This window comes from Sycon ciliatum, chromosome 13, assembly GCF_964019385.1.
Source record: "Sycon ciliatum chromosome 13, ocSycCili1.1, whole genome shotgun sequence".
In the NCBI taxonomy this organism is placed as follows: Eukaryota; Metazoa; Porifera; class Calcarea; order Leucosolenida; family Sycettidae; genus Sycon; species Sycon ciliatum.
In genome coordinates this window covers 9,051,130-9,068,920 of record NC_088655.1, presented here as the reverse complement: position 1 = coordinate 9,068,920, position 17,791 = coordinate 9,051,130, and the positions used below count along the sequence as shown (strand labels likewise).

Here is a 17,791-nt window from a genome sequence, read left to right as displayed (position 1 = left end):
CGGTGGTCTTTAGTTACAGGTGTTACCGTACTGTTAATCCTCAAAAAAGTAACGAAACAAAAGAGGTTGCATTTTCAAATCAGAAAGAACGCAGAGCTGCAAAGCGCCCAAAAGCCACTCTCCGTCGCGACATGAACCTACCTTCTTTGGTGCCTGGCCAACGGCATTGGTGGGGAAACCCGCCGGGGACTGGAAGTCGCTCTGCATGCGAGGGAAAAGTGATGCTGCCTGTGGCGGCTCGGCAGCCAGCGGTGCTGGCACTGCTGCTGCCGCGGCAACCGCCGCTGCTGCTGCTGGCCGGGAGGATGACTGCTGCTGCTGACGCTGCTGGAGTTGCTGCTGGGCCATGGTCAGCAATGGCTGTTCAATCGCGACGACTTGTTGGCGCGCCGGCTTGTGAGAGGGGGCCTTGACCAGCGGCGCCGGCCGGGAACCGGCCGGGATCAGCTCGAATTCCTTTAGCTGTGCTGCTGCTACCGCCGCTGCTGCTGACGTTGCAGTTGTCTTGGCGGACAGCGTGGCGGTGACAACAGGTGCCTGCGCAGCACCACTGCCAGCACCCGCCGCAGGACCGGGAGCGGAAACTCCAGCAGCGGCGGCGGCTGCCATTGTACGGGCCGCCGTTATTCCAATGCCAGACGCGAGACCAGGAATCGCCGTTGTTGCTGCCGCTGCTGCTGCGGACGGTGATGCAAGCGTGCAAGAGAAAGCAGACACAAAAGCAATCAGACAAAAAGAAACACGCAACAAGCCACATTGCGGTGGTGCTGCCAGTTGTGAGTTTCTGCTACACAGAACTACGTACCAAACTCCGTGTCAACTGCAGTAAAGTTTGCCACGGATTTGTTGTACATTGCGCCGGTTCTGCTGTGCGTAGCATGCTCGAGCTTCCTGCAATACGTACTCTGCGCGCTCAGTTTTCACACGGAGCAGTCTGTGCAAAGCGCGCTTCACACGGAAAAAGGCATGAAAAAATCCGTGTGAAACTTGATCCCGTAGCGCGACGAGGTTTCCATACGTGCTTTGGTACGTTATACCGTGGGGCAGAAACCCCACTAACGTCTGATTCGGACTGCACTCCGAGGACTAGTGGTGCTATCAATCAATCACTCATGCCTTGACTAACTTACTGGCCCTGACCACTCACACACACTCACACACACACACGGACCACCATGTACCATGTACACGCCCGTCGCAAGAGAAGCACGCAAATCTGCAAATGCACTGAATGTGCACCCACAGGTTTTCCCTTATAGCAACGATAGCGGACAAGGTCTGAATGAGACAGATCAGGACTAGCGCCAGATAACTGCCTAATCCACACAACCTGCGAAGCCATGTGAATCGACCATCACTGCACACCTGGTCTACACCACAAGGAGAACATCGGAATAGGACGGCCAAGACAATTACCTATGCACACCCTACACTTGCTGGGGTAACCAGAATAAAAGGAAAGCTCGCTGCTTTGATAGAAGCAGACACTAGACGCACCGGTACGGACACACATACACACACACAAACACACACATACACATACACACACAGAGCGGCGGAAGTATTGCCACAGCAGCAGCAGCAGCAATAAACAGCGGAGTGACGCCGCAGCGCCTGCCCTCACGTTTCGGTGCAGCGGCGGCCTGTGCCTGAGCCGCCAACTGCCGCTGACGCAGGGCCTCCTCCGCGGCCTCCTTCTTCTTGCGCTTTTCCTCGGCTTGCTGACGAGCCTTTCGTGCTCGCTTGACGCTGGCAGGGACCAGCTCCTCTTCCTGAACATAGTAACGACAACAATAGCAACACCGTAACATGTCGCGTATTAATGCCGGGCTTATTCCTGTAGAAGCCGGTGTCACGTGTAGGCTTCTATTCACATCAGGCTTCTATTCAAACCAGGTATTTCTATGTATGTCAACGCTAAAACCAGGCTTATGCGCCGACAGTGTTTCTTGAAAATCAGGCTTGTATTCAAAACAGACTTCTATTATGAGACAGGCTTTATGACAAAGTACTACGGCCAGTCAGATTCCGGAAACGAAGAGAACCTGATGGCATGTCAAAGGTAACTTAAAGCTCAGAACTTGCGGATACAGCACGAGCAGCAGAGACAGCGCAAGAACTCACCACTGGAGGCATGCTTTTCATCTTGCTCTTGAAGATGTCTTCAACAGCATTGCCCATATTGTGAACATCCTAAACCACACAGTATAACACGAGAGAGAGAGAGAGAGAGAGAGAGAGAGAGAGAGAGAGAGAGAGAGAGAGAGAGAGAGAGAGAGAGAGAGAGAGAGAGAGCATGCGAGAGAACACACACACACACCATTTGACGCCCATCGCCTCTGATAGCGATACTACAGCAGGAAGCAACTTGTGCTGGAATTGCACCATTCAATAGCTTGCAAGGCTGAAGAATTGACCCCCACAATTCAGCCTGGTCTACACCACCCAACTATGAAGTGGCCTTTTTGGCCAGTGGCAGTGAATCCCTACTTTTCGGTCTTTTTTCATTTTTTTTCCTGCACACATATCACACCACATACTCCGGACTGGCTGTTGGTAACCACCCAGGAGAATGAAAGAAAAGTCAGGAGTCTGAGAAAGAGAAGAAAGTGTGTGACCATAATCGTCGGGAATCGAACCCGAAACCTCTTGATTGGAAATCACTGGACATACCACTGCACTATATGGGACACACACATACACGCACACACACATACACACACACGCGCGCGCACACAAACACACACACACAGAAGTTGCACAGGGTAAGCATACCAAGAGACAAAACAGGACAAAACAAAATGAAATTCTGGTGAACGAACACTGTTGCCAAGCATCTCGAGTGGCCGAAAAGACAAATCTCCACAAAACACGACCTGGCCAGCCAATTTCATGCCCAAAGCAAACAGCAACACATACCGACGCAGGAGTATTGTAGAGCCGGCAGTTCTTGAAGACGAGTTCGATGTCAGCAATGGCCTGTGCACCACTGCTGTACTCGTTCTTCTCGATACGTTTGCGAACCGTGCCCAGGTCCATTGGGTTCTTGATGATGTCAAAGTAGTCCTGCACACAAGAATACGTAACAAACAGTTATTACGTATTGTGAAAAGTTGGAAGGTTGTTGGTTTGCGCCTTGGAGAAGTGTTGGAGCTTGGTGTCAGGTCGCCGAATGTCTCAGTGCTCCTTGTCAGTTTGGTTCCAATTTGTCGCACTCGCTGATTGTATAAGATCTGGTTACGTTGGTGGACAGTTCGTCATAACTCGTAACATTTTGTCCTTCTCCTTTTTCACCATAATCTAATTGGCTCACCATCCGAGTTGAATATTACTTATTCATTTAATACAACATGTGCCCAAGGCTCTGGAGGTACACTCAACCGTCGAGCCTGTTTGACCATTTCGGCTACCGTGTTTTCGGTCAGGCCATTATTTTTTATATCTAGGTTTCGCGTCGTCCGCACGCATTTTGTTGTTGATTTTTTTTTCGGGAAAAAAAATCGAACATGCACAGTGCACCAATGAGTGTACGATCATCCGAGTCATCAGTGTGGACTGGTTGCATATGGCGAAGCTGGGATTCAGAAATGGCCTCGAGGCCAGCGTTGGTAAATCGTTTGTTAGCCATCTGCGAGCAGTATTCTACGAGCTTACACCCGACCGCATCGATCGCCTCAAGCTGAGAGGATGCGTTGTTCCGGAGCTCTTCGCACCGCTGCTGAAGGCTGAGTACAATAACCCAGCGAAGCATGTGCACCAACGGGTGCCTCCTCTGTCCAAAGTGAATATTGACTCATGCTGACAACCCAGATTTTGTGCTTCGATGTACGATTTTCCTTTCGAATTATGTACACTGTGCACGAGCTATTGTGCTATGTACATGTAGATCGATCTACAGTGCTATACACGCACATGTACCGCTGATGAGTCTTTTTATTTTGTAACTTTTTTATTTTTTTCCACCTCTCGCATTATGATTGTGGAACGCGAAACATAGATATAAAAAAATGATGGCCTTATAAAAATAAAAATTATCATGGTTTGCGGGAGACTCGGCTGGAGGCCGAGTTTTCCACATCCGCAGGAACGCCACCACCCTAGGATTAAGGCGCAGATGCAGCGCCTAGACGGTGTGAGGTGAGTAAGTCATAAGTCAACAAAAATTTTTTTTAAAGAAGAGGTAGTCGCCCTATGGGCTCGCCCACTCTTGATCCTATTGATCATTGGACCAGTAAATCGAGGCCCCAAGTGTTGGGGACTGATAACCGAGGTCAACTTGTAATCGGCAAAATGCGGTAGGTGCATTTGTCCGTACGGTTGCACAAGGGCGAAACAATCCGGATTTTTAAAAACCCAAGTGAGCCACTTATCAACGTAGCAGCGCCCAGCATTAAGTACCGTCGACCTGCCCACCCGCCCCATGCCGAATTGCTACCCGTGAAGCGACTTGGCGTATGCGTCGAGATACGGCGCTGAACCGACGCATGCACTGCTGTGCACAATGCGAGGCAGCGCGCGCGTAGACGAATAGGCCGTAAACGAAACTGTGCACAGCTCACAAAGGCAAGTCGGATATTTCGTGTTGCTTTAGTACACGGGCGTGCAGCGCTTGACAGCCTTGAGCTGCAAAGCACCCTCAGCTAGAGAGCGACACAGTGCACGGGGGTCAACGGTATATTACTATACATGTACTTGACACCTGTTCATGTCATGTTAGATACCTGACATGATTCACTATGGTGAGCCAGTAACGCACACGCGCACACACACACGCACGTACACACACAAAACTAACCGGAATCCTGAGAGAGACGGGATCGACCGGCGTGGTGAACGGCCAGCAGTATTTGTGCTTCCACATATGTCTGGTCAGAACCTTATGGATAAACGCCAGCTGGTTGGTATTTCTACCCTTGCTCTTCCCCTATCAAAAGTACACAGGTGTACATCCAGCATGCACCGAGCAAGCACACGCACGCACACACACACGCACACACATTATATATATACCGTATATTCTCTATTATAAGCGCCGTGCTTCTATTTTTTCAACACCCCTCTACCCCGTGCTTATATTGGAGACCGCGCTTATATTGGAGACCGTGCTTATATTTTTTCAACCAATACATCCATACAGAGCAAGAAGAAATACATGCTAGATATCATGCGTGCAGCATTGATTTCCACCAAAACCGTGCTAATAATAGAGACTGTGCTTATAATGTTTCGAAAGGTGCTCACAGTGTGCTAGTATTAGAGACTGTGCTAGTAATGGAGACCTGTGCTTATAATAGAGAATATACGGTATGTGGTCTCCGGTACACGGGGCTGTTCTGGAGTGGTCAACACAGGGCTGAAACAGTGGTGACACATCATCAGCATGCATGTACCTGTACTTGAGTGGACTCTCAACACAGGTGTAGCCCATACTGTAAGACATGTTATTATAACGAGTCGCACATTTAACCATTGTCCAAAATCCATAGGTTAACGAGAACATACGATGACAATCTTGCAGTCTTCAGGCATATCCGCACATATCACGTATGTGGCATTGCAACCTCAACAGAACTTATTATGACGAAGAAATGTCACCCGTTAAAATGTTAGATTTACTTCCTCGTTATATGTTCATGTCTTACAGTAAGCATGTAGAGTCAGGGCACAGTCTCAATTTGCGAATGACACCCATTCACTCACACTCGAGCATGCACGCGCGCACGCACACACTGTCGTAATGCAAAGCAAAGAAAACATGACCAACTGATGATCAGTTCAGGTCAGTACACCCACGCACCCACGCACCCACCTGCACCACACACACACAGCCCCCCCCCCCCCCACACACACATACCTGCACACCCATCTGCACCACACACGCACACACACACACACACACAATGTCATGATGCAAAACAAAGAAAACATGACCAACTGCTGATCAGCTCCGTTAAAGTTAAGTACATCCACACATGCCCCCCCCCCCCCCCCCCCATACACACACAGCAGTGCAAAACAAAACCATACACGGGGGAGGGGGATACGTGACTATAGAATCGTCTCCACAACCTTTTAACAACATAAGGCTGATCAGTTCAGTTCAGTTCAGTACAAACACAGCTGGAGATAAGGCTGATCAGCTCAGATCAGTCCAGTACAAACGTAAGTGGGTCCAACAGCAAATGTATAGAATCCGTGTCCACAACCTTTTAACAACATAAGGCCGATCAGCTCAGTTCAGTACAAACACAGCTGGAGTTAGTGGGTTCAACAGCAAAGGTGAAGTGAAGCCAGTTACCAAAGATAAAGTAGAGCAACGTGTAGTACCATACACATAGACTCCGCAAATCACTTTGCACTCTACACTGGTCTACTCCGCTCTACCAACACACTCAGCATCTATTTTCATGCAGGGGGGGGGCTGCTGAGCCACTCACACAGGTGACAATTTTACTTTGAAGTACGAAGGTGAGCGTCGACTCACAACAGACTGAAAACTATCACATCAAAGGAACTCGACACGTGGTCTAGAATGGCCATCCGTAACAGCAACAACAAAAGAACAACAGCTACGTTTTCTTCTCCATTTGTTACAATTTCCCAACCACGCAAGCAGTCCACCATATTGCACTTTGCACTGCCATCGTCGTTGTGAAAAGCGATAGGCAACACCGAGAAACATAGGATAGCTGAGCTCAGCCACAGCCCCGACTTATTCGGGAAAGGTACTAGTATACCGAGGCATTATGGATCACCTCTGAGTAAAATAAATTGACACTCCACGCCGACCGCCATCAATGCACAAGGCCAGCGAAAGTCATGATTTGACAAGAAAAAAATTCAACGATGTCGAACCATCGAAACTCCCATTTTCCTATTTCAAAATGAAATTTCGAAACACATCACAAGAATACACGGCACAACAGCACATCACCCACCTCAGGAACAGCTGTGCTGGGAGAAACGATGCTAGAGCTAGATTCTCCCATTGCTGAGGACCTCTCACCGCTGTTGTCTCCATTATTCATCACTGACAGCCCAGCAGTGGTCTCGGCAATGGATGCAGACAGAGCACGAGGCTCAGACGATGAGGACATGGCTAATGCGGGCATGTCAGACGCAGCCAACATAGAGTGTTGTTGTTGCTGTGCTTCGGTCAGACTGCATCAACAGCGTCCATAGCACAAATAAAATCATAAGACCCAGTCAAACAAGAAGACTGCACATCTAGCACCTAAACTGCTTTCTGATAAGTGAGTAAATGAGTAAGATCCTATTGAGTAGTTTTCTCAGAAAAGGTCAAGATACTCAGTCAACGAAATCACAGCCCACAGCTTGGATTAGCTTTACAGTAATTTCGCAATATGCAAAGTGAGACAATACAGGGGTAAAACTTCAGCGTGTCCCATTCCACATCAACACCTTTCTTCACTGACCATTGGGAACGGTGATCAAGAAAATAAACAAAAAGTGAACAACAGAATGTACTCAGCAATTATTCTCCTAGTCATCTAACGACACCAAGGATCTGTCCACGACTCATTACTACTTTACTCAGGCTATACAGCACCTTTGCGAGGAAGAATGTTGAGTTGACTCCATGGTACTAGAAGGTTTTACACAAGCTCTCCCAAACTGCTCTTCACTTGGATTTCTCTCTTTCTTGCAAAATAGTACTGAAGTCTCATCTGAACTGTTGTTACTTTGGTCTTGAGGTGCAAAACTGTCTTTTTTGCAATATGGCGGTCACATTATAAAAATAATAATGGTCAAGCCAGCGCGGATCGCACGAGTCGAGTCGATGCAGATCGCGATGGCCGACCGCGCGAAATCGTGCTTGAAATCCCATGCGTGTACGCGTACTTGTAAGTTGTAGGGCCAGGGCCGTTGCGTTTAGGGGCGCGTTTGGTTGGTACGAACTAGAACAGGATTCACCAGAACAGCGCGTTTGGTTGGGACTGCACCTGTTCTGGGTCGGCCAGAACATGTTCTGCTTGCTCCGGCCTCGAGGCCGGAGCAGACCGAGCAGTTTCACTTTTTCACAGTGAAACCTGGCGGGAACATCGATTTTGGTCCCAAATGATCACGTGCATACGCTTTTGGGTTGGACTCGTCGTACCGTACACAGTGACCATGGTGACCCATACACATTTTGAAGAATGCACCAAGTTTGGCATACTTTTCACAAAAATATGCTCTGTTTCTGGAGTACCGTTTGGTTGGCATTAGGCTGCTCCATGTGCACCAGCTGCTCGATCCTGTTCTAGATCGTACCAACCAAACGCACCCTTGGCTTCTTTTTTTTTTTTTTGTAGCTTGGTTATCCGATCCCCGGCCGAGCCTCTTGTACGGGCAAAATAACACATTCTTACATGACACGTGATCGTTGCCGGGGCCATGGCCAATAGGCGATCTTCCCGCCGCGGGCATAATCAGGCCATCAGGACCGTTTGACGTCATTTCGGGAATGTTCGGACCGTTTGACGTCATTTCGGGAATAATTTTTCGACCTTTCGACCTTTCCACCTTTGACCTTCCCTAATATGTTCCTTCGCGCTGTAAGAAATCAAATCAAGCACGCTCTGTCTGTCATGATGGCTGAATCTTGCCCTTGCCTGCAGCCCTAGGGTAGGGATTTCAGGCGGTTTTTTCTGAGCAGCGCTTTGCTCCAACTAACAAGTTTTTCTGAAGCATCTATGTGTAAGGACTGTCCACAGAAAATTTGAACGGAATCCAAGCAGTATTTCCAAAGTTATGAGCATTCAAACATAGCGCACCAACCTTGACGAACACACATACAAATTGGATCTGCAGGATGGCACAAAATGGAATTCCCATACTCCCTAGCAACACCATAGCAACAAATAAACTTCATCTGATCGTGGCCAAACTTGGATCAAGGATGGCCCTGGCTGTGACGGAACGGAAGATAAAAGTTTTTTTCAAAATTCCAAATGACCGCAACAATGGCGTCCTTAGCAACGGCCCTAGCAACAGTATATTTCACGCATAATTCAACATGGTAATAGGTGGAATATGACAGAAATAAGGCAAACACAACATTTAAGTTATATAGTATGCATGTGGGAAACTAGAGGAGCAGACAGCAAGCTCTGATGTCACACAGTGCCCGTTTTCGGCTGCAACGAGTCAGAGACGCACATTAGCCGCACAACGACCATACTAGAGGCTATTGAGTATTGTACACAGAAGCCAGCCAGCGGTGAGTATTTATAAGAGATAAGTTCAGTAAAAAACCAGCCTGGTACAACCACGCACCTGTATGACACACGGAAGATCAAGTCTGGTGCCACACACAGGGTCAAGACCTGCTATGCCGGGTGCGGGCTCCAAAGCGCCATCATTTGCTGCGCCGGCATCAACATCAACTGTTGCTTCAGCACTGACATCAACGGCTGGTCCAGCATGGACATGAACTGTTGCAAATGTCCACACCTCAGCACGTACGACTGCTCAGGTGTGGAAATTTGATAACACTGATATAATTTTCCAAACTTATACAATTCATGCAATTTGCAATCCCTGCAGCCTACAATTTTCCTTGCAGTTCAATGTTTCTTTCTTGGACAAGAATCAGACACAATATATGATTTTTCGTTCAGTGTGTGGTTATCTGCTTTACAATTTGATTGAGAGGCAGTTCAAAAGGATGACTTAGTAATTCACTGAGGTCGTCACTTGCCTTGTTCTTCAGCAAATTTTTTCTCCACTCTCTGATACGCCCGATTTTGTTCCTGGCAATTTTCACATCGTCTCGAAATCCTTTCCATCCACGACTGCAACTAGCAAAATCAAATTATGCTAACTCTACTTGGTATCATTTTTGCTTCTCGCCCTCAACGAGAGTTCAACTACTACTAGGCCATTCCTCAACTGCCTGGGACAACACCATGAACACAGAGGAAGACGGAAGTTAATCGTCTTTCTTCTCCACCTCCATACTGTGTCATGGCGTTCAACTTCAAAACAATTTCCGCGACCGAGCGCGACCCTTCATGCCGTCTGAAGGAACCTACCTAGACTAAATCGATGCCGTAAAATCTGATTCTGACTGCCGCTTGAGCGTGGAACCAAGGCAAACACCTCAAAAGCGACTTTGAAATCTACAAGAATCTATCGAGATGCGTAATATCGGCACGAATTCGCCGTGTGAGGCACCAAACGAAAGCTTGAAACCTACTCTTCAACGGTGCGCCAATAAAAATAGCGATAAACTCACTTTCCCTACCTAAAATCTACGCCGAAGACCCCGCGCTGAGCTGTGCCATGCCTGGCATTCAAAAAGCATGCATGCGTGTCAAGGTACTTTTGCCCCCGCAGATCACGTGACTGAAATCCCTACCTAGGGCCTACGGCCCTTGGGCTGCAGGCTCGGGCAAGATTCAGCCATCATGACCTCCTAGATCCTGAGCGTGCTTGATTACATACATCATTTTGTGAAGAATCAACACATAAAACGAATCATCAGATACAGTATTTACAGAGTCTGTCACTCAGTAGGATCACTGCACTGTGCAGGTTCACTGGATGCGTGCCTCCGCTGCCACTAGCACAGCGCGGTGGCACTGGCAGCAATCATGCAGGAGATCTGCGCGTAGATATCTACGAATCAGGGAGTAGTACTCGTACAATACCGGTTTCTTACATGACACGTGATCGTTGCCGGGGCCATGGCCAATAGGCGATCTTCCCGCCGCGGGCATAATCAGGCCATCAGGACCGTTTGACGTCATTTCGGGAGTTTCAGGACCGTTTGACGTCATTTCGGGAATGTTCGGACCGTTTGACGTCATTTCGGGAAACATTTTTCGACCTTTCGACCTTTGACCTTTCCTAATATGTTGCTTCGCGATGTAAGAAATCAAATCAAGCACGCTCTGTCGACGGTCATGTCTGTCATGATGGCTGAATCTTGCCCTTGCCTGCAGCCCTCGGGCCTACGGCCCTTGGGCTGCAGGCTCGGGCAAGATTCAGCCAGCATGACCTCCTGTCCTGAGCGTGCTTGATTACAGGGAGTAGTACAATACCGTATTGTACTACTCCCTGCTTGATTACATACATTATTGTCTCGTACTATACTACTCCCTGGCGTCTACACACTTTTTTTGTAGCTGGTACACGACTTCTGGTGTCCTTTTTTTGCAAAGGCTACCCGTATCAATTCGCATGTCCCCTGCATGCAAATCATGATGTTTCGCAACAAATCACCCGCGAGAATCCACAGATTCGGCGGGAACGTCAAGACTTTTGATCAAGACGTCATGTCAAGACAAAAAAATAATGCGAGAGAACACTGATGATGACTGAACACACCATGCACACAGGATCTACAAAATAATGGACTGCTTTGAGAAAGAAAGCTTTTTCTGAAGCCAGCCAGAAAGAAATGGAAAAGAAGTCCCCAGTAAGCAGAACGGAGAGCGTGGACATCATTCGAGCCACTACAAGAAGGCTCGTTGCTCCGTTCTCGTCTCCGAATCGTAGGCGGAGCAGTAGTGTGCCAATGCAGGCTCCCGTTGCAACGAAAGGACACCCTTCTTCGGAGTCGTCCGCTGTCTTGGACGGCAGGCAAAGGTCGGATCGCATGCCCATGAGCAGCCCGACAGGAGAGATCACTTCTCCCATGACTGAGCTGGCTGCGCAGGCCCGCTCGTCGGATATCGCTGCTGCCCTGGCTAGCAGCAGCAATGGTGCCAGTGCGTCGGGAGGTGGTGGTGGGGGTGACAAGCAGTTATTTGAGGGTCTGACGTACTGTGGACACTGCACAGTGGACGCGCCCATTAGCCAGACGGAAGCGAATCGTGCAATGAACATGCTCCGCAAGCAGCCGCAGGAGTCCATGTCAGTGCTGGTCAGTGTTCCGGTGACCAGTGATGGCTCCGTGCGACTCATCGACCGAGACAGCGGACTGGAGCTGACCAACTACCCGATCCGCTCCGTGCTGTTCTGTGCGCGCGGCACGCGCGAGAACAACGCAAGAGACTGCATGGCGTTCACCGTGGCACACCGCCAGGGGTCCGGCGTGTTTTATTGTCACGTGCTGAAAGCCGACGAGGAGGATAAAGTGAGTGGGCGCGGTGGTGGCAGGATCATGTTACGCCGCCGCCGCCGTACGGACGTGTGTGTGTATGTGTAAGTGTATGTGTGTATGTGTGTGTGTGTGCATGTGTGTGTGTGCATGTGTGTGTGTGTGTGTGTCACTGTGTGTGTGTGTGGGTGTGTGTGTGTGCGTGTGAGTGTGTGTGCATGTGTGTGTGTGTGTGTGTGTGTGTGTGTGTGTGTGTGCATGTGTGTGTGTGTGTCACTGTGTGTGTGTGTGCATGTGTGTGTGTGCGCACATGCTTGCATGCGGCTTCACATGCGTGTGTGTGTGTGTGTGTGTGTGTGTGTGTGCCCGCAGGTGTATTGTGTGTGTGTGTGTGTGTGTGTGTACATACGCACGTATACATGCGTGTACGTACACACACACACACACACTTGTACTTGGTGCTCACTGCCAAAACTGGTCACATGGGTCTCCCCGGAAGAGGGGAGAGAGACTCAAAAGGAATCTTGGAAAGAAGGCTCAATTGGCTATTGAAGCGCCCAACGGCCGACACCCCCTGAAATCCCCAAAACTCTGGGTGGACTTGAAAATGACCCCACTTATGGGCTCACCACACCTCAGTAAGTGGGTGAGGACAAGGTGCAGGAAAAGGACACACACACACACACACACACACGCACACACACACACACACACACACACACACACACACACACGTGCACACACTCACGCACGCACACACGTTACTGCAGATGTGCGCTGTGTTTGCTAGGTTTCGCAGCTTTCAATACCCACAACAGTAGACCTGTCTGTACAGTAAAAGCTGTCAAGGCGACCACTCTGATAAGGCAACCACATGTCCTAGAAGACCACTGCAACCAGGACCCAAGGAATGCTATTTCTAGTCAAATGACCCTGGATAAGGAGACCACCTGGTAACAGAGACCACATTTTGAATGTCCCTTGAGCGGTCGCCTTAGACAGATGGCACTGTATTTCCAGTCCAAAACCCTGGATGAGGAGACCACCTGGTAACAGAGACCATATTTTGAAGGTCCCTTGAGCGGTCGTCTTAGACAGGTGACACTGTATAGTATATACAGTGCTGCCCAATGAGATTGGATCGAGTCAGTCACTCACGTTTGCACCCTGCGCCAGTTCACAGCCTGGTATTGGCAGGTCTGGCGCTGCACAGGGCACGCCCCGTCAACAGTGTACCATATCCGTGTGTGTGTGTGTGTGTGTGTGTGCGTGTTTGCGCATGCGCGTGTGTGTGTGTGTTTGCGCATGCGCGTGTGTGTCTTTGTGTTTCTATGTTCTTAGATTCGCCGCATGCTCCGTCTTCTCGGCACTGCGTTCAAGCACAACACACAGCGGGTAGGTGGACGTGCGCGAGTATCCGTTTGCCTGTGCCTGTATCCACGCGTCTCCTGGGTAGATGCTGGTGCAGTTGGCATTGTGTAATTGTATGATGGGTGATGGTGTGTGGAAGAGTGAGTCAGGGCAGCTACTGCTGTTCGCCGCTTCAGAAAGAGTCTCTCTCTCTCTCTCTCTCTCTCTCTCTCTCTCTCTCTCTCTCTCTCTCTCTCTCTCTCTCTCTCTCTCTCTCTCTCTCTCTCTCTCTCACACACACACACACACACACACACACACACACACACACACACACACACACACACACACACACACACACACACACACACACACACACACACTCTCTCACTCTCGCTCTCTCCCTCCCTCTCTTTCTCTCTCTCTCTCTCTCTCTCTCTCTCTCTCTCTCTCTCTCTCTCTCTCTCTCTCTCTCTCTCTCTCTCCCTCCCTCCCTCTCTCTCTCTCTCTCTCTCTCTCTCTCTCTCTCTCTCTCTCTCTCTCTCTCTCTCTCTCTCTCTCTCTCTCTCTCTCTCTCTCTCTCTCTCTCTCTCTCTCTCTCTCTCTCTCTCTCTCTCTCTCTCTCTCTCTCTCTCTCTCTCTCTCTCTCTCATGTTACTCATGTGTCCGCTCAGTCATCCATTCTTCCCTTTGTTTCTCTTTCATCTTGCTTCACTCCAATAGCAACGTGTTTTGGCTGCAACCGAAGGTCGTCTGAAAACTCTTGATTTCAAATTTCAGTTTTTCATCGACATTGGCGAAGAAGACAGTAAAGGCCAATACATATGTGTTGCTCGCGATAAAGATCTCTTCAAGCTACGCCAAAGTATCCCCAAACAGGTGAGTTTTTAGTTGAGCGATTCTCTCCCAAAATCGTGCTTGGAAATTCTTGGATTTGTGTGCGTGTGTGTGTGTGTGTCCCCCTGCATATATTAAATGTTAATCTGTGGACAGCATGCTGTTTCGTTCTTTTTGAACTCATCAGCGCAGCACAGAGGAAATGAGGCCGAACCTGATAGCAATGGAAATAAAAATTTCCCATCAGGCCCGAACGTACCTTGCCAGAGTGCTCAAACTGACAAGTCAGTGAGCTCTGCATAACGCAAACAGCAAAGGCACTACCCCACGCAAGAGTGCTCAACTGCTACAAGAGCAGGAGCGAAATACTCAATCTGCGGACAGCATGCTGTTTCGTTCTTTTTGAACTCTTCAGCGCAGCACAGAGGAAATGAGGCCGAACCTGATAGCAATGGAAATAAAAATTATATTAATTATATTAAATGTTATGTATTTATTTGTGTCTGCATACTATACTATACTTGTGGTGACTACTGCACAGATTGGGCTAATCCTGGCACAAACACAGGAGGTGCCTCTTGTACTACAGCGCTGTTTCGGTGTTCTCATTGCCGCTGGGCGTGATGTCAGTCAGGCCCAGATGCACCCTATTGACAATGTGAGTCATTGCTTCTGCTGTTGCTGCTGCTGGTGCTGCGTTTCCTTCTGCGTTTTCTTCTGCGTGCGTATTTACCGCTGCTCGAGCTGCTCGGCTTGCGGCCGTTGTGGTGCTTCGGCTAATTCGAGTTTGCCAGCCACGCGAAGAACAGATTTATCGCAAGGTGTGCACCCAGTGTGCTCAACGTGCTGGGAATGGCAGAGCTTCTGCAGGGCTTATTGATTCTTTCGATGTCACATCGAAGATCAGATGAGACTCGGAAGAGCGAGAACACGTTGAAGTGTGCGGGCGTGTCCGAATCAGGTTGTGGCCGGTGTAATGTTAGTTCCCTTGCCTCATCATCCTCCGGCGGTGTGAATGGTAGATCCAAGCAACACCTACTCTGGATTCGGCCAGACGATCACGCCCACTCGGACCGCACGTGCTCGGTATTCGCTCACTCGCTCATGCCCTAAGAGTGGTGAACAGTTACCACCAGTAAGAAAGTTTTGTGCCTAGTTGTTGCACTTTCTGACTGTATATAGTATCTAGTTACAGTGGTGGAGAGTTACCCTTAACTCGTTTCCATTATGTCCTTTTTCCTTTCTACTTTTATTATTGGCTCAATACCCGAGTTTCAAACCAGTAAGAAAGTTAGTAATTTAAGATAGTTTTCCCAACGTATTGTCGTTCTAAACACCATCATCATGGGGTAAAGATTACTAAAGGACTTTTTGGTCACAGGAAGGCTAGAACATGTGTCTTGTCTCTGAAGAGCCTTTGATAGGCGAAAAAGCTTTTCACAAGGAAATGTTTTACCCGTGACCCCGTTCGCTGTTTGAGATTTTTGCCAATACGCCATTACTCACACCAATAATTTATTGGTGTGAGTAACGGCTACCGAGGGTAGCAATGGTCGGCTTTAAAGCGCATCACGGGAGGACCTGATGAAGGCAATTTGCCGAAACGTTGGAATAATTATCGTGAAATGGGTGGAACTATTGCAGTGTTAATGGAAGAGAGCGTGTGGGCTCTACTCTTAGTATAACTGTTTACGAAACTGCAGGAAGCCTCCCCACTTTTACTTACTTTGGAGGAGGAGAGTTTCTGTGTTTTAAAATGTGTCTTGTTTGTTTACTTCTCTACGGGTGACTGGTGTGCTTAGGTGCAAATGAAGGCAGCAGATGATGGCAAGTCCTACTACATCACCGGCCAATGGGACCCAGCCGATCCCAACCATGCCAGTCTGAATCAAGAGACGCCCAAAGGTAGCAATGCTGCGTTGTGGTGATGCTGATGCTGCATGGCAGTTGTTGTGCTGCTGGTGCGGTGACTGGCTGTGGTGATGCTGCTGTCGGTGGTGGTGGTTGTGCTGCTGATGCTGTAACTGGCTGGGGTGATGCAGCATGGTGGCGGTCGTGTTGTGGTGCAGTAACGAGCTGTGGTGCTGCAGCATGGCAGTTGTTGTGCTGCTGATGCTGTAACTGGCTGGGGTGATGCTGCTGGTGGTGGCGGTTGTGTTGTGGTGCTGTAACGAGCTGGGGTGATGCTGCTGCTGGAGGTGGTGGTTGTGTTGTGGTGCTGTAACGGGCTGGGGTGCTGCTGCTGTCAGCGGTGGTCGTGCTGCTGCTGCTGCATAGCGGTGGTCGTGCTGTAGCGAATGCTGTGCTGCTGATGCTGGTGGCGAGATGCAGTGCTGCTACTGTCGGCAGTGGTGTGGGTACTGTCGGCAATAGTGTCGGTGCGTGGTGGTGGTGGTGGTGGTGGTGGTGCCGCCTGGTAGTGCTGTTCCTATGTTGGTGAACACTTGTTGAAACCAACCTTCCTCTGTGTATGGGTTTCCGTATGGTGAGGAAGATGCTTACATATGTGTGGAGACCTTTGAATGGTGCATTTACCAGCTATCAGCACAAGCATACAAGCATGCGTGGCATTGTTTGTCCTTGCTGCCTTTGGCACCGAACAGTACGTAGCCTCGTGTGTGTGTGTGTGTGTGTGTGTGTGTGTGTGTGTGTGTGTGTGTGTGTGTGTGTGTGTGTGTGTGTGTGTGTGTGTGTGTGTGTGTGTGTGTGTGTGTGTGTGTGTGTGTGTGTGTGTGTGTGTGTGTGTGTGTGTGTGTGTGTGTGTGTGTGTGTGTGTGTGTGTGTGTGTGTGTGTGTGTGTGTGTGTGTGTGTGTGTGTGTGTGTGTGTGTGTGTGTGTGTGTGTGTGTGTGTGTGTGTGTGTGTGTGTGTGTGTGTGTGTGTGTGTGTGTGTGTGTGTAAACGACATGCCAAGTTCTGCGCTCGTGTTCTCACTTGAACTTTCCGACATTCGCTATCATTGTGTACGCAATGGGCAAGATCAAGGTCAAGGTGTGTGTGTGTGTGCCAGCACAAGCTGCTTTGGCTTCTACCGTAGCATCGCTATCATCGCCTCCGGCGATGGGCGTCAAATGGTCAATGGTGTATGTGTGTGTTTGGAGGGGGGGGGGGGGGGGGTCACGTTTTCAGATAGCATTCCATGTCTGATTCTACTGCTTGGTAACAACGGCTGGTTTAGTTTCTCGATGAAGCGCTCACTCAGTTCCTGGGGGACACGATGCGCAGCTTATCCTGAGTATGTATTATACGACTGCATATCTCAGCCAGTGATACACGAATACAGTGACCTTTCCCAGCCTCACACGCATTTAGGCTAGCTGATACAACCCATATAAATTATGGTACCTGATACAACCCACATCATTCTCCCTGTTGTTTGTCTTTGCCACGTCTCAGGAGACAAGCTGTCATTGACAATAGCGGCCGATTTAGTGTTTGCTGGCATTGCGGAACCCGTTCGGTTTGTCCGGCAGATCAAGGTACGGGTCTTCAGGAAGAACGAGCGATTCTGGATCTCCACTCGGCACCCGTCCATGGAGACGTTTCACATGCGATT

At 49.2% G+C, this 17,791-nt stretch overlaps 2 protein-coding genes across 4 annotated transcripts in view; one reads left to right on the top strand and one right to left on the bottom strand.

Moving 5' to 3' along the window:
* Nucleotides 1–7,693, bottom strand: part of LOC135829612 (bromodomain-containing protein 2-like) — a 34,563-nt gene extending 26,870 nt beyond the window's left edge. For 2 of the 3 annotated variants that reach the window (XM_065342008.1, XM_065342010.1), the window contains exons 1-7: nt 7,571–7,693; nt 6,939–7,161; nt 4,796–4,924; nt 2,920–3,066; nt 2,125–2,193; nt 1,625–1,772; nt 142–677 (exon numbers count right to left, since the gene is read on the bottom strand). In XM_065342008.1, the coding sequence (XP_065198080.1) occupies nt 142–677; nt 1,625–1,772; nt 2,125–2,193; nt 2,920–3,066; nt 4,796–4,924; nt 6,939–7,161; nt 7,571–7,602 (1,284 nt within the window). In that variant the 5' untranslated portion in view covers nt 7,603–7,693. The remainder of the gene's footprint in view (nt 1–141; nt 678–1,624; nt 1,773–2,124; nt 2,194–2,919; nt 3,067–4,795; nt 4,925–6,938; nt 7,162–7,570) is intronic. The other variant, XM_065342009.1, reaches the window with a different exon arrangement.
* A 3,665-nt stretch (nt 7,694–11,358) lies between these two features.
* Nucleotides 11,359–17,791, top strand: part of LOC135829156 (rab GTPase-activating protein 1-like) — an 8,412-nt gene continuing 1,979 nt past the window's right edge. The window contains exons 1-6 of the mRNA XM_065341562.1: nt 11,359–12,085; nt 13,391–13,444; nt 14,123–14,278; nt 14,778–14,894; nt 16,039–16,141; nt 17,632–17,785. Coding sequence (XP_065197634.1) covers nt 11,408–12,085; nt 13,391–13,444; nt 14,123–14,278; nt 14,778–14,894; nt 16,039–16,141; nt 17,632–17,785 — 1,262 coding nt within the window. The 5' untranslated portion in view covers nt 11,359–11,407. The remainder of the gene's footprint in view (nt 12,086–13,390; nt 13,445–14,122; nt 14,279–14,777; nt 14,895–16,038; nt 16,142–17,631; nt 17,786–17,791) is intronic.